Source organism: Aethalodelphis obliquidens, unplaced genomic scaffold (assembly GCF_003676395.1).
Source record: "Aethalodelphis obliquidens isolate GAN/ISIS:26980383/991018 unplaced genomic scaffold, ASM367639v1 scaffold43, whole genome shotgun sequence".
NCBI lineage: Eukaryota > Metazoa > Chordata > Mammalia > Artiodactyla > Delphinidae > Aethalodelphis > Aethalodelphis obliquidens.
This window is the reverse complement of record NW_020837987.1, coordinates 3,173,097-3,187,878: the sequence shown is the minus strand read 5'-3', so window position 1 is coordinate 3,187,878 and position 14,782 is coordinate 3,173,097. Positions and strand designations below refer to the sequence as shown.

The window sequence follows — 14,782 nt, the reverse complement described above, 5'->3', positions numbered from 1 at the left end:
GTTAATTCAGGTATGTTTTGGCCAAAGATGAGCTACAATTGTTACAAGGTTCATGTGCAATCAGAATAAACCTTTTTACTTAATTGTAAAGATGCAGACCAGATGAAATATCTACATATGTCCTTGCCAACACCAGCACCAACCCAACACACACACACACACACACACACACACACACATTTATTTAGTTGATCTCACAAAGGTCAAGAAAATCACCTTTAAGTGGACAACAGATGGCCTAGATAACACCTAATTATGCTCCTAGCTAATATATCTGAAATGAATTCCTACTTTTTGAGTCTGTAATAAAGTGACTGGAACCTTTCAACTCTAGTAGAAGTAGATTAGCCACTGTGATTGGTATCAGTAGTTGGTCATTTAATGAAGTTAAAGTTGGTTAAAGTAGGGAATCATAACCTCAAATGTATAACTGTACATTCATTTGCTCATCTTCTGATGTAAAGCCGAGGCCTTTCCTTTGCATAAGGGTCCAATGATTACAGTTTTATTTTTGCATAAATCATACCAATAATATGATTTGGGTACTTTTTATTTATTTATTTATTTTTTGCGGTACACGGGCCTCTCACTGCCGTGGCCTCTCCCATCGCGGAGCACAGGCTCCGGACGCGCAGGCTCAGCGGCCATGGCTCACGGGCCCAGCCCCTCCGCGGCATGTGCGATGTTCCCGGACCAGGGCACGAACCCGTGTCCCCTGCATCGGCAGGCGGACTCTCAACCACTGCGCCACCAGGGAAGCCCTGATTTGGGTACTTTTTAATACCTTCTGATCAGTCTAGATTTTTTTTTAAGGTGAAATGAGGACTAAAATAAATAAATCTGTGAAGCAATCTAAGCTCAGAAATTTTCTTGAATTTTAAGTTATCCCAATATTTTATAATTTTCCCAACCACAATTAATTTAAAAGTAATTTTTATTAATGGCAACTGTTATCAAATCTTACCAAAGCATTCAAGCTAATTTTTGCAGAAATAACCCTTCCATTTTAGAGCAAAATTTCCTGGGTTTATGTTGAATCGTGTATTTACAGCTGGAAGTAGAGCATGCAGACAAGGTTGGCGCAGGCAGAGAACTCAAAGGAGAGAGCAGAGGCCTGAGAGTGCCAGGGAGCAGCCCTCACTGGTGCTGGGCCGAAGTCAGCTTACAAGAGGGATGGAGACTGTGAAGGGACCCGGTGAGTCACGTAAGTAAAGGTTAATTAAGAGCACTTACTGTACTTAGAGGTTCTTTTGAATGCTAGCTCTGAAGCAAAATCAAGTGGTCTTTCTACCCATAAAATACAGCCGTAATTTGAGGATATTACCAAACATTAGCACAGCCACTGAGATCGTGTGGCAGGGAGCTTAGAGAGCCAGGGTCAGCCGCTTTTCCTCTCTTTCCTCCCATGTACTCCAATGAGAAGGTCATAAAAGAGAAGACTGAGGAGCACTAAAAATATTTCACATGATTCATTAAGAGATTTGGTCATCAGGAAATAAAAATGTCAACTATACATGGTCACAGTGTTCTGGAAAGAGTGTATGTATGGATTCTGTCTTGCAAGAATTTTTGGCACTTTATATTTTTCACTAAAGACTGAACACTAAGTGTTTTGGCAACAAATGGCACCTAAACTGTGAAAAAAGGATTACTGTATGTGATCAATGTGGTGATGATAAGCATAAAAATTTAAGTACATGTTTCTTGTATACTGAAACTCCAAATACCCAAATGCATAGATTAATAATACAGGAATATTTAAAATAAATTGAAATATTTCTGAGAAGGTAATAGAGGGTTTTAAAAACGTAACTAGATAGTCGAACACGTTGTACCTTACATGTGCTTGGTTTCAATTAGAGTAAGGCACTCACTGAAGGATGGACTGACCCATGCTGTCAGCTGCAACAGGCATGCATCATTACTGGCTTAATTAAAGTTTCAGTACTGATTAAAATGTTTTATTATTGTATTATCCTAAACTGCAGTGGTCTCCAACCTTATTAAGGGATACAAGAAAGATATAATTCAGGAGTTTCAGTTGCATAATTTAATAACCCAGCTACTGTCAATTTTTTATTTAAATAAGTTTTGATAAAAGCCAAGTATCCTTCCTTGAACCCAACATGGTAGTGTAAAATTTCTTTTTGAATACCGCTTAAGTAGTAGCTGAAGAGAAAATCATTTGAACATGTGACATATCCATCTTCATGTCTACAGTGATTTACTTCAACACAATTGCAAGGAGAAATATTTAAATCATTTCCAACTGGCATGAGAGGTGAAAGTTAATTTCATTAGCCATCTTGATTTAATTAAATACACAATATGCTTTTATCAGTAACTTTTACATGTCCCTATCATTAGAAATTAATTACAAAAGCAATTATCAAAAAATTTTTGAGCAGGTACAAGGTACACATAATCCTCTTCGTTGTTTACAAATAAGCATGACTTAGAGGCACTTGGTTACCTTTGAGTAAGAAAAAGAACCACCTATCAAGGGCCCTCACAGTAAGATTGGAGACCACAAATCAAACTTGGTATGAAAATGCTCTCTGCCAAAAATATCATAGTAGTGAGTTAGTTAAGATACAACATTTTAAAAATAGTAAGACTTTGCAAGGTTCTAGGCTGTAAAAAATACAAAGGCTAAAAACAAAGAGTTTACAAAATTTTGCAAACCCAGTAAATCTGAATGAGTAAGAAATGAAGAAGAATTTTCTTACTTGCAGGATAGATTAAATAGTATCAACAGGTTTTAAAATAGTAACACTATACAGTAACAAATTCTACTCAGCTACATAACATTTCTGCTGCTTTAAGGACTTACAATATGGAACTTGTAACACTTTTCTGTGCCCAGCATTAAAACATTCATGCACATGCCCGTGTACACACATACACACACTGACACATACTACTGAAGTGCTACACATTACATTTCAGATGGAGCACAACAAAAAATTTTAGATACATATGAAGACTTAACATGATTTTTAAAAAAATATTCAAAGCATGACAAATTAAAAACATTATAAAATTTTTAGGTGAAACAGGACAATAGAGAGCTTTTTTTAAAAAAGCCACCAGTTGGTCTTCACTAGTGAAAAAATATTAAATAATTTAATTATGTATCCCCTCAATTCAATTCAACTATAGCTGTTGTAAGTCAATTAAAAATTAGAAGTATTTCAAATCTTGACACAGGCTCTAGATTTCCAACATGATATGCAGCTGTTCAGGCTACCTATGGAACACTTAACTGTTCTCCCCAACAACAAAATTCTAGATCACTTTTAGAAAGTTGAAAACATTTAGGCTAAAGAACATTAATGGAACAAGACAAAGACTGAAGCATGTATAAGATACTTTCAAAGATGGTAACGCTTGTGTAAACATTTGTAGACTTAATCATATCACAGCTTTAAGGTACCGGTTACCTAATTACATTTGAAACATTATCTATTGAGTTTCATTATGATGGAGTTTCACATATCAAAAATAGAGATTAAATAGAAAGCTCTGTTACTTGTTTCTGGATAGCTTGTAAACGTGGAATGTTTTGTTCTGAAACACTCGAGTGAAGTATGCTGTGTAGGGGGGCAGGTTTCTTTTTATCTCTTCGCAAAAGCGAGGGTGGCCTGCAAGTTTCAAATCTGGATCATTCTTTCCTGGGCCATCCATCATCTAAAGCCAAAACAAAACCAATACAATCTGGAAAAAAATCGTATTTACAAAAGACAAACAGAAGTAGGAATAGGGATTGGGTTTCTTTAAGAATGACATGCTAGTGAACTTAAACTGAACGAATGTCAATGGCTGCTTGCAGACCATCTGGTCCATCCCTTTCCCCTTTGGAAGTGTGACCCAAGGCTGAAGAGCAGAGTTCGGTGTCAAACAATGTTCACCTTTAATGGCAAAGCTAGAAGCAGAACTTGGATCTCCTTGTCCTGAAGAACATACTACACCATTCTCTCTCAAAAAATGAAACACAGAGAAGAATTACTATGACCAGAGAAAGTTCTGCAACTCATCAGATGGCCTAGTTAGAAAAAGTTACACACAAAGCAAAATTTAAATGTATTTGGTCTGCACCTCCTCTGAATTCAAGATAGTTATGGACAGTTATTTTTCCTTGAGCAAAAATCAAATCTCATTTTCTTTGCCTCAGCTTTATTAAAGCATAATTGACATATAAAATTGTATATATTTAAGGTATACAATCTGATGATTTGATATACATATACATGGTGAAATGATTACTACAATCAAGTTAACCAATACATTCATGTTGGTCAAAGGGTATAAACTTGCCGTTATGAACTGAGTAAGTCTCTGGTGACCTAATGTATAGCATGGTGACTAGGGTTAATAATACTGTACTCTGCACTTGAAATGTGCTAAGAGAGTAGATCTTAAGTGTTCTGAATCTCAAATTCTGTACAGTCAAGGTTTTATTTATTTATTTTTTTCAGATGTAGGCTAGGTTTATCACTTTTTCCCCCCACTCATTTTAGAAATATCTATCAGCTTTTATACCAATAATTACAACACACACCACCTCTAAAGGGTGAAAATCTTATGTTTTCTCTACCTGAGACCTGGCATATCTCCTAAAACATTTTCCTCAGAAAGAAGAAAAGAGAAGTAGCTTGTTTTCCTGCTCAGGAGTGTAAGCTTGGCCATAGAAAGCCATCTTTGTGGAAGTGTGCCAGTGGACGAAAAGGGACACCCAACGAGAGAGCAGGGAGAGGAGTGAGATTCTACCACACAGGCTGTGGGGTGCTGGGTTGGCACACCGCCCTCATGGACATTCGTATCATCAGCCAAAATGATGCTTTGGAGCAGCGGTTTTAAAGGTTGAGGTTTTTTCACTTTAGTAGCAAAACCTTAAAAAATAAATTCTATGCAAAGCCTCATGAAGACAGAGTTGCTCTGTTTGGTGTGACAGTGGGGACAAGAGCTCCCCTCCCATCTCTCCCGCCCCTCCAGCCCCCGTGGCAAGTTACTAACGTGCCAAGGTAGGGGTTCTGCAGAACACAACGGAGGTGAATGCTTGATCCATTGTGCAGTTCTCCAAGGTATAAAGGTAGTTACACTCCTTAGGGCTCACACTGGATCCTCTCCTCCCCAGGGGACGCCCCACACGGGGCGGAAGGCATGCTTACATGTCCGTTGGCGATGTCCAGCAGGTCCCGCAGCCGGCAGCCCCGGCGGTGCCTGCGCTCATAGCAGATGCTGTCTTCCAGGATCACGTAGTCGGTGCCAAAGGACCTTAGCAGGGCGTGCACTTCCTCTGGGGCTCTCTTTGCATATATCTGATAGACCTTCAAAACAAGATAAAAATGGAATAGGGCAAAATACCACTTAACTGCTGGGAAGTTCGTCAAGGACTATCTATTGCTGCAACCTCCCACAGGGGTTGAGTCTAATCGCAGACACCCTGCTCCCCTCACCTCTTCCTGTGCAGGTTGCTCATTCACCTGTAGTCCTGGAGTGTATGTGAGAAATTTCCAAAAAAAAAAAGTTGTTGGGACGGGGGAGAGTGAGTCATGCTGAATACATTTGGATTTGGACACCAAAGATTTAGGATGTATTGAGTTATGAATATATTCATCAGTAGATGCCAATTCTAAGAATGCTTCACCAAGGTAAATAATGCGATTAAGTAAATAAAACACAGTCTCTACCTTTAAAAAGGGGACCTTTAGACTAAAAGGGTCCATTGGGGGTGGTGGTACAGTCTGGAGGCACAGATACTTGTAAGGAGACCCAGCTTCTGATAGTGGCAGTTGGGGAACAGGACCCCCATAGGGTCCCTGGCCCCAGGCAGGGGCAGCAGCCTTGCTCTACTGCTGTCCTGCTGCACTCAGCTTGACCAGGAGACCCTACACTTTATCTTTCTCTCGTCCTTCCTGGAGGAAGAGCAACTTGCAGCGCCCAGTGGCAGTTCATCAGGAGGCACGCCTTCCCAGTCACCACCAGCTTCACACACGTTAAGTAAATACACGCAGATGGTGAGTGGCCTATATCCTGGGACTTGGCGCTGGGAAGGTAGAATGGTGTGTATGTGTTGGGGGAGGGGTAATGAAGAGAGGAGCTGCTTCCTTTGTCGTCCACTGATTTCTAATGATATGTCTCTGACTTAAGAGACTGGGTTCTGAGAGCCTAGGTCAGCATGTCTTAACGGATATGCTGAAATGGTGGGGGGTTATCTGCTTCTGTCGCTAACACTGTGAGGTCATCCTCCCTACAGTCCAGCACCAGCCTCAGGCTAAGGCATTCCAAGGATCTGAAGGTCATGACTGAAGAAGGGCACTAGGACCTTCAAGGTTATCAGTTTTTAGGGCATAAAACTCAGCACCTAGGCAGGGACTGGATCTTGGAGAGGATGGAACACAGGACTCCCTGTGCCTCTGACATGTCTCTATCTGCATCTCTCTCAAGTCAAAGTGGTGGCCACCTCCCAGCTGAACTTTGGGTTCTGGTGATCCAGGTACCCTCCGATCTTCCTCTAGCAAACTCAGGGCCATATGGAACACTTGGGCTAGTTGAAAAATTCCCATTTTAGCAGGAATCTATATTAAGACAGTTCTCTTAAAAATGGAGTATTTAGTAAAAATCATTTACTTTTAGGCTAGTTAAATCTCACCCCCCAAACAAGACTTTTCAACAAATTTTCAGCCACCAAGATTAAGAAGTGACTGATATAAAACATTAAAAAGTTTGAAACCACTGCTGGCGAGGACTAGGACAGGTACACTTCTGTAGCACTGACTGGAGTGTAAATTGGCAGAATTCGTACAGACCTGGTAATTCTATCTCGATTACAAATGCCCACATCCTGTGACCCAGCAACTTCACTTCTAAGAACCTCATGTGTGGATAGACACCTTGTGCCTGTGCAGAGCGATGCTTATACAGGCGTATCATTTGGAAAATTGCTGTATAATTGCAGAAGACAGGGAAACAACCTAAACGGTCAAATAAAATTTGCCACATCCACGTAACAAAACATTATGCAGCTTTAAAAATGGCAAGGAAGCTGTCGATATGCTGATGTGGAGTGATCTCCAAAATACATGAAGTGCCAAAAGAAGCAAGATGTAATTAGTTCTTTTGTAAAAAGGGGGGAAAAGAATATGGATTCATGTATATATCCACACACACACATTTGTATATACATAAAATTACCGGTAATGTTATTTGCCTCCTGGGAGGGGAAGCAGTAGCTGGAAGACAGGGGTGGGATGGAGACTTTTCACTATGTTCTCTTTTGCACGCTCTGAGCTTTTTTACTGTGTGGCTGTGTTGCCTATTCTCTCCCTCTCTCTCTCTCTGTCTCTCTCCCTCTCTCTCTGTCTCTGTCTCTGTCTCTCTCTCTCTCTCTCTCTCTCTCACACACACACACACACACACACACACACAAGAAACAGCCCATTAAAAAATGTGACCAGTATGTCTCTGCCCCTTTTCCTTCTCCAGTTCAAAGTTCTGAGGACTCTGTCCTCAAACACTCTGCTCTGTACATCTCAAGGTGTTCTCCTCAGTTTACTCTTCTACCCGAGAGGAACAGAAGGCCGAAACAGCATGCCTTTAACAGACGGGGCAGGCCAAGGTCTAGACTCTGGAGACGCAAGTCCTGACAGGCACTTCAGCTCTGCCTTCCCCTCATAACCTGCAGGTAGCAGAAGCCCCAGCTTTACCAGACACGAGCCAGCCAAGAGAGGCACTCACCGCTTTGGTTCGCTCTCTCAGGCTGTTGTCCTCGTAGTGTGGGTGGTTGGTTAAGGTCCTTCCCGTGCACAGCTTGACGCCGGCCAGTAACTGCATGCTTCCAGCAAACACAGCCTTCCTCGGAGTTTTAGAGCTAAAAGAAAAAGGTCATGAAGAACCTAGGGGCAAGACAGAAATACAGACGCAGACCTACTAGAGAATGGGCTTGAGGATATGGGGAGGGGGAAGGATAAGCTGGGACAAGGTGAGAGAGTGGCATGGACATATATACACTATCAAATGTAAAATCGATAGCTAGTGGGAAGCAGCTGCATAGCACAGGGAGATCAGCTCGGTGCTTTGTGACCACCTAGAGGGGTGGGATAGGGAGGGTGGGAGGGTGACGCAAGAGGGAGGGGATATGGGGATATATGTATATGTATAGCTGATGCACCTTGTTATACAGCAGAAACTAACACACCATTGTAAAGCAATTATACTCCAATAAAGATGTTTTAAAAAAAAAAGATTTTGGAGTCTAAATTAACCTCACTGCTAAGGCTTCCACGAAGATAGCATCACACACTCAGGATCACCCAGCTATGTTAGGAAGGGCTATGAGTTGGGAAAAACACAGGAGGCTGCTCGAGATTCTGATTTGCACTCAAACTGTTTTATGAAATTTTTCGTGTCTGTTTTTGACAATGATTGGGAAGCTTCTCATTTACTGTTTTGATGGGTTTACTCTTATAATGAATTGTCTTAGGATGTGGGTATCTCCTGAGTCTTCTAGGCTAAAACCCACAACCCTCTCCTGCTCTTGTTCCAAAGAGGCAGATTCTAACACGAGGCCTTAGAAGACTGCCAGTGCTTTTTGTATTAAACTTAACTAAAAGGGCTGCCTAGAGTAAAACAAACTGTAAAGCCAGAAACTGCAGTTGCCGTGAATCAATTCCAAGGGTTTTTGGTTAAAACAAGAAAAAAAGATCACAGATATTACTATAAATTATTTTAGAAAAAAAGAATTAGTAAAAACAAAAGAACACGGAAAGAAGATTCTGAACTAGCAGGTATCTTCTTATCTTATACTCAGTATGAAGATGTACAATATTTCTGATGCGGAAGCGGAAGTATTTTATGTATTCCTTTTCTTTAGTCCTGATTATGAAAGACTACATGCATCTTAAGGAACACAGGGTATTCTGGTATTAAATTAAGATCTCACTTTCCAATTATCACCAAGCTGTGATTCTCTGCCTCTCCATGGGATGCGAGGGACAGTGATGGAGGGCCAAGGAAAGACTTCCTGATTTCTGTGAAAGCATCTTTCCTTTTCCCTCGGAAAAAAAGAATCTTAGTAGTTCATTTAATTCCCTTCCATTTTTTTTAAAACCTGGGAGCCACCTGCAAATCAACGAGGTGTCGTTTTATCGTGAAGAACATACGGCTGTTCCATGGACTCTGCTCGAAGCACCATCTCCGATACAGGCCCAGTAGTAATACTGCAAGGTATACTCACCCTTCCTGTGTTAACAACATGCTAGGGTGAGTTAAAATGACGGACATAGTTCTTTTGAGAAGGAGTCTAACTGAAATCATTAAAACTCAACATACTTTACAGAAAAAGCCACAGCAGGCCGTTCTCCTCAGTGTTTCTGGACATTATGGCATGAAACTTGCTCTAGTGTTCAAGTTTCTAAGAGAAGCCTCATCATATTCACATATTCCAGGAGGATGTTCTACTTACTCCATTTTAATGCTAAGACTACAGCACGAATGCCACCCAGCAAAGGCCTCTGGACGTCTACAAGCAAGGCATCCTACAGCTCAAGCTGAAACAGTTACAAGTAATTTACTTTTGGAAAATGCAAGATTTTCTAACAATGACACTCTCGTTCACTCAAATTCCAATAAGCTTTCTTAAGTGATGAAAAAGTGGATAGAATTACAAGGAGCACCCAGGGAATGACACAATCTTCACCCTCCCTTATTCCTGTCAGACCCCAGAATGGATTACAAGAGAAAAACTTTTATGTGAACTTGGCTGTGCTTCATAGGATGTCATCATTCTGACAACCAGACCCAGGAACACAGGCATAAATAGATGTCTGCTCTGTCCCCCTGAACCAGCAATTTATAAGGAGTTCTTGACATGTGTCCCATGTGGTCAGGGAAACAGGAGGGATTAAATGAAAAGAGGTGCACTGAGTTCCTTAGTGAAAGGTTTATATAAAAATTCCATTTTATTCAATGAATACTTACTAAACGCTTAGTCTGTGCCATATATACAATGCTGCCCTCATTTATAGTGGACCGTAATTGCTAAATACAATAAATATGAACAAATAAAATTAAAGAAAATGTGTCACTATTTTTCCAAACCAGTCTTCTTTCCTTCCGTATACTCTTAACTGGCACAAACCATTCTACTGCAATAAGTTATAAAATTAATGCCACAAAGTGGCTGCCTTTGGGTCCTCTGAACCAAAGAGATTTAGAATGCAGGGAGAAGATGAGTCTGGTCTCCATGTCTGGCAAAGCATGAGGTAGAGGGGAGAGCTAACAGAGAGAGAACCATCCTGGTCTGTACAGTCTTACTGCCTAAGAGTGCCAAACTTGTCTCTCTTCACAAATAACAAATCCAGCAGCTGAGCTGATAGTATCCATTCAAATCTTTAGGCTGTCTCAGCATCATCATTTTGAATATATAACAGGATTCAGCATCAGGGAGATGCACAGAGCTGTTTCTAGTTGTGGCAGAGATAGATGACTGGCCTGGTATCTATTCATGGCTAATGACAAAGGTTTCACACACGCGCCCCCCCACCCCCCTTCCTGGGCCATCATCACAATACTTTGATGAGTTATACAGTTCACAAAGGTTTAAAATGTCAAAAATCCTAAACTGCTTGCTGGGGAGTTATAAGGTTATTCTTTATTCAGCTAAAAGTTATTACTGAGGGCCTGCTATGTGCAGGGCTGGTGATACCCGGTCTTCAAGAAGCTTACTGGCTAATAGACTCAGCTCTCATTACAGGCAAACACTTCAAAACAAGCCCATAGTTAGTCCACCACATACTGACGACTGCTTTCTGTGGGCCTGCAGCTATGCTGGAAATGGAACACATCAGACACAGTAAATACGGCGTCTCTCCTCTGTAGGCTCTGAGAGCACTTGCTGCTCCCTGCCGCCCCAGTGGGTACGGTCCCCAAGGCAACAGCAGCCATCATCAGGTGAGCAAGTCATGTCACATGACTGCTTAGAGGAGTTGAGGAAAAAGTGTAACAAAGTTCATTCGATTGTGACAAGTTTTAACATTTGGCCTCATTAGTAAAGAGTCAGGAAGTTTAAAAGAAACGCAGTCCGTCTCAACTGCCGGTGCCACAATCCTCTGGATTTTTAACAGTCTTTCACTAAAGGTCCTTGGTTTTATTTTAAATAGCAAAATACAAGTACCCTAATGGATTAGATACATTTCTTTGAAAACGACTGACTTCCAAGCATACCAGAGATGATGTTTATTCACTTGATTGTCTAATTTGGTTGTATATGCTAGCCCTATGGTAAATCTGGGATATTTAACTGCTCTCTTAAATATTTAAGTTTATCCATAACGCAAATGCAAAAAGTAAAACAAGCAAAGTGAAACAAAATGAAAAAAAATCACATTTTCTAGACTTTAAAAACCTAGATTCGCAGTATTTTACATGCTCTGTGGTAAACTCAGTAGGCAAAGGGAGAAGGGATTCTTTGTCTTTAACTTAAAATATGCAGTATGACAGATGTAATGATGGGTATTCTTCCTTCACAGATACTTTTGCTGACACAGTCTGTGGTCTGTGTCTAAAATAGCTAATGTGCTTTTATCCACTGAATGACACTTCTCTATTATAGAAAAACAAAGCAATTTTTACCAATGTTTGAACAAATGATGTATAAAATGAAAGAATAATTTGTTTTTATAGTTCTCTGCCAAGCTCCATAGCAGGCTGCCCAACCTGCAAACCATTTACTCTGTAAGAAATGTCACTAAATAATGACAAGGACTCACAGGTCAAATGGATTTACATTATATAATTTAAATGTCATTCCAGGAAGACCTGATGGCATTTTGAACAAATAATCTCATTTATTTTTGAAGCTCTAAGCTTCAACAAGTTAATTACTGTTGAACTAATGGGGAAACTAAGCATTATAATATAATGTGTGAACATTTGTTTTATCTACACTTCAAAATTTATAGAATTATGCAAATGCCACAAAATGATTCATTAAGTATAAAAGAGGCTTACAGGCATTTAAGGTCTGAACTTAACCTACATCATGTTTAAAATATACAGTAATTCTCTCTGCTTTGATTAAATGTGAAGGAAGTTTGGTCCATTTTCTCAGGCCCACTGAGAAAATATTGCACATGCAGGCTTCATCACTGGAAAGAAACTATTTCTAGTGAAAATCTCCTAAAGCCAAGTAGGTAAAATGTCACACTTCAGAAGTCAAATCTACAGTCTATCTTAATTGCACAATGTCAAAGAAATGTTTCAGGAGCCAAAAATGAAACACTCTGAGGAACGAGGTATGAACTACCAATTGCTGTGACATCTGGCCTTGATGAGGTAAACGTGCTTCCTAATCACACATAAAACCTATAAAAGTACCACCTGGGTTTTGCTGAAAGAGATACCAGAAAGTAAGAAAACAAAAACAAAAAACTAGGTTTTTAATCTTTGTATTCAGGAAACATCATCAGTAAAAAGGGGTTAATGTGAACACACGCATTTAAATCTGCTGGGAAACAGCGCGTGCAGCACCTCAGTATAACGTGGAAGGCAGGCAACCAGCCCGATGAACACACAGGCCGGGGTTGTGGAAGGCATGCGGATGTCGCCCTACTTCTCATAGGGAAGACTCTGGGGGCCTGACTGCAACAAAAGACCCTTGCTGATTAAAGAGAATTTAATCCCGAAGCATCAACCATGAAGCCCCAGCATCAGGTACACGAGGCAGACTGGGAGATGGCGGTAGCTTCTTCTCAACACTTTACGCAAGAGTTGCCCTGTGCCAAAGTGGAGGGTCATTTGTGTCCCCTCGAGTTTCTGCAGGTCACTGTTCCTTGTTCTCACTCATCCCGGAGGGCAGGCAGCCATCCTGTAAGGGAAGCTGCGCTCCCACCCCAATAGATGCTGTCATGACCGCCCTGACAAAGGACAGATGTGAGTGTATCACTTTGGTTATTTGAGAACAGAAGCAGACAGGATGGGGAGGAGGTGTTCCTCACTAACAGTGCTGGGTGGGGACCAGAGGTCTGGCTGCTGCCTTTAGACAATTTCAAACAGATTTTTAGATACACTCTGTATCCTTAGCCCACGGCCTTTTCTCTAGCACAGCTCAGACCTACTAATATCACAGACACTGTGTGACTAATCAAGGTAGTGGAATGAAAGTAGAAGGTCATACTTTATGTTTTAAAAACAGAAGAAATCAGTGCAGGTTAAAAGAATAATAAATGCATGCACTTGTGTTTGGAATTGAAGTCTACAGACCAGAGCTGATTTAAATGTTGATTTAAACAAATACACTTTGTGTCTAAACAGACCCTATTTTGGCATACATTCATCATCACTTAAGCTTATTTCACAAACATGCCTAGCAGCTGTTTTGCAAAAACAATAATTTAGATTTGAAGACTTTGAAGGGAAAACAGGCAAGATTAGATGACAATAGAACCAATTTTTTGGAACAATACAAATCCTTCAGTTGCTGAGAATTTTTAAAAAGTGAAAAGAGTAAGTCTACATACAGGGAGAAGAACTGTTAGTAAAAGGAGAATGTAAGAACAAAGACCACTTCCCCAAATGCAGAGTAAAAGATTATCTTCTTTACACATGGAATAAGCTCTCATCCATAATTTTTCAGAACCAGAAATGTTATTTTAAATAATTTTCTGTGAGCAAAAGCATGAAAATAAAGGCATTACAAAAAGTATATCCTGTCTGACACAGCCAAAGACAACTCTGCTAGGATAAAATTTTAATGACACTACAATTAATTCCTAAAAGGCTGGGGAGTAGAGGTGCGATGTTTTAAAATGCCAATCCAAGTAGATCCAGAAGATCTGCCACCTTCAGGATTCTACCAGACTGGGTACCCTACACCATTCCTATCAATGGTGCAATTTGAAAAATAGAAAATATCAGCCTCACCTTCAGATGCACATGTCATAAATTTCCAGTTGACTATAGCTAATGCAAAAGTAATTAGCTTTTCTTTATATGAATAACCCTCTTTTCCCTTACACAATAAATACTGAAGGAATTACTTACTCTATAATTGTCTGCCATGATTTAAAGTTAAATAAATATATAAAGACAAAGCACCACTTCGTACCCTCAGCACTGAAAATATATGAAAAATTATACTCATTGCATCTAGTCAACCCAGTCCAACATTGGGACCAAAGCCACATATATATTTTAGATACAAATCTCTATAAAATCCATGTATTGTACTCAAGAGACCTAAGCTATCAAACATTTACCATCTCTTAATACACAAGCAGTGCTCAACTGTACTGGTTAGTAAACATTAGTCACCAGCAAGTGCCAATATGGCTACTAAAATTCTAAGTGATGGAGACAATACAGCCGATGCTTTCAGAATATGTCACATAAGATTTGCGACACCTGTTTAAGTGTGAATAATTACACTGCTGCTTTTTGGTTATAAAATAGGGAAATACAATATTACAGGGCACAGGAATGCTGCTCTGGGTAAAAAAGTTTATTTTTGCTGGTGGGAGGCAGGTTTCATTAACAAAACTTTGAAAAACACAAGTCTCATTCTGATGCCGAATGCTGAGGCAAAGCAATCGTGCAGGCAAAAATACAAACCAATATAACAGGAAAGCATTATGATGTTCAAGAAAGGAAAAGCTCTAGCTTTTGAATTTTAAATTTTCTCTAGGCCTAATCTTGGGCAATATGATTAGTTAAAATGAAATCTGCACTAAGCTTGTATGACTCTAATTAACTGTAGTTTACAGTATAATTTTTAAGTGATTAA

General features: G+C 40.0%; 1 protein-coding gene across 2 annotated transcripts in view; it reads right to left on the bottom strand.

The window, feature by feature from the left end:
* Positions 1-668: 668 nt before the first annotated feature.
* The window catches only part of DPY19L3 (dpy-19 like C-mannosyltransferase 3), a 73,844-nt gene continuing 59,730 nt past the window's right edge, over positions 669-14,782 (bottom strand). For both annotated transcript variants that reach the window (XM_027079293.1, XM_027079292.1), the window contains 3 exons: positions 7,741-7,873; positions 5,172-5,330; positions 669-3,690 (listed from right to left, as the gene is read on the bottom strand). In XM_027079293.1, the coding sequence (XP_026935094.1) occupies positions 3,529-3,690; positions 5,172-5,330; positions 7,741-7,873 (454 nt within the window). In that variant the 3' untranslated portion in view covers positions 669-3,528. The remainder of the gene's footprint in view (positions 3,691-5,171; positions 5,331-7,740; positions 7,874-14,782) is intronic.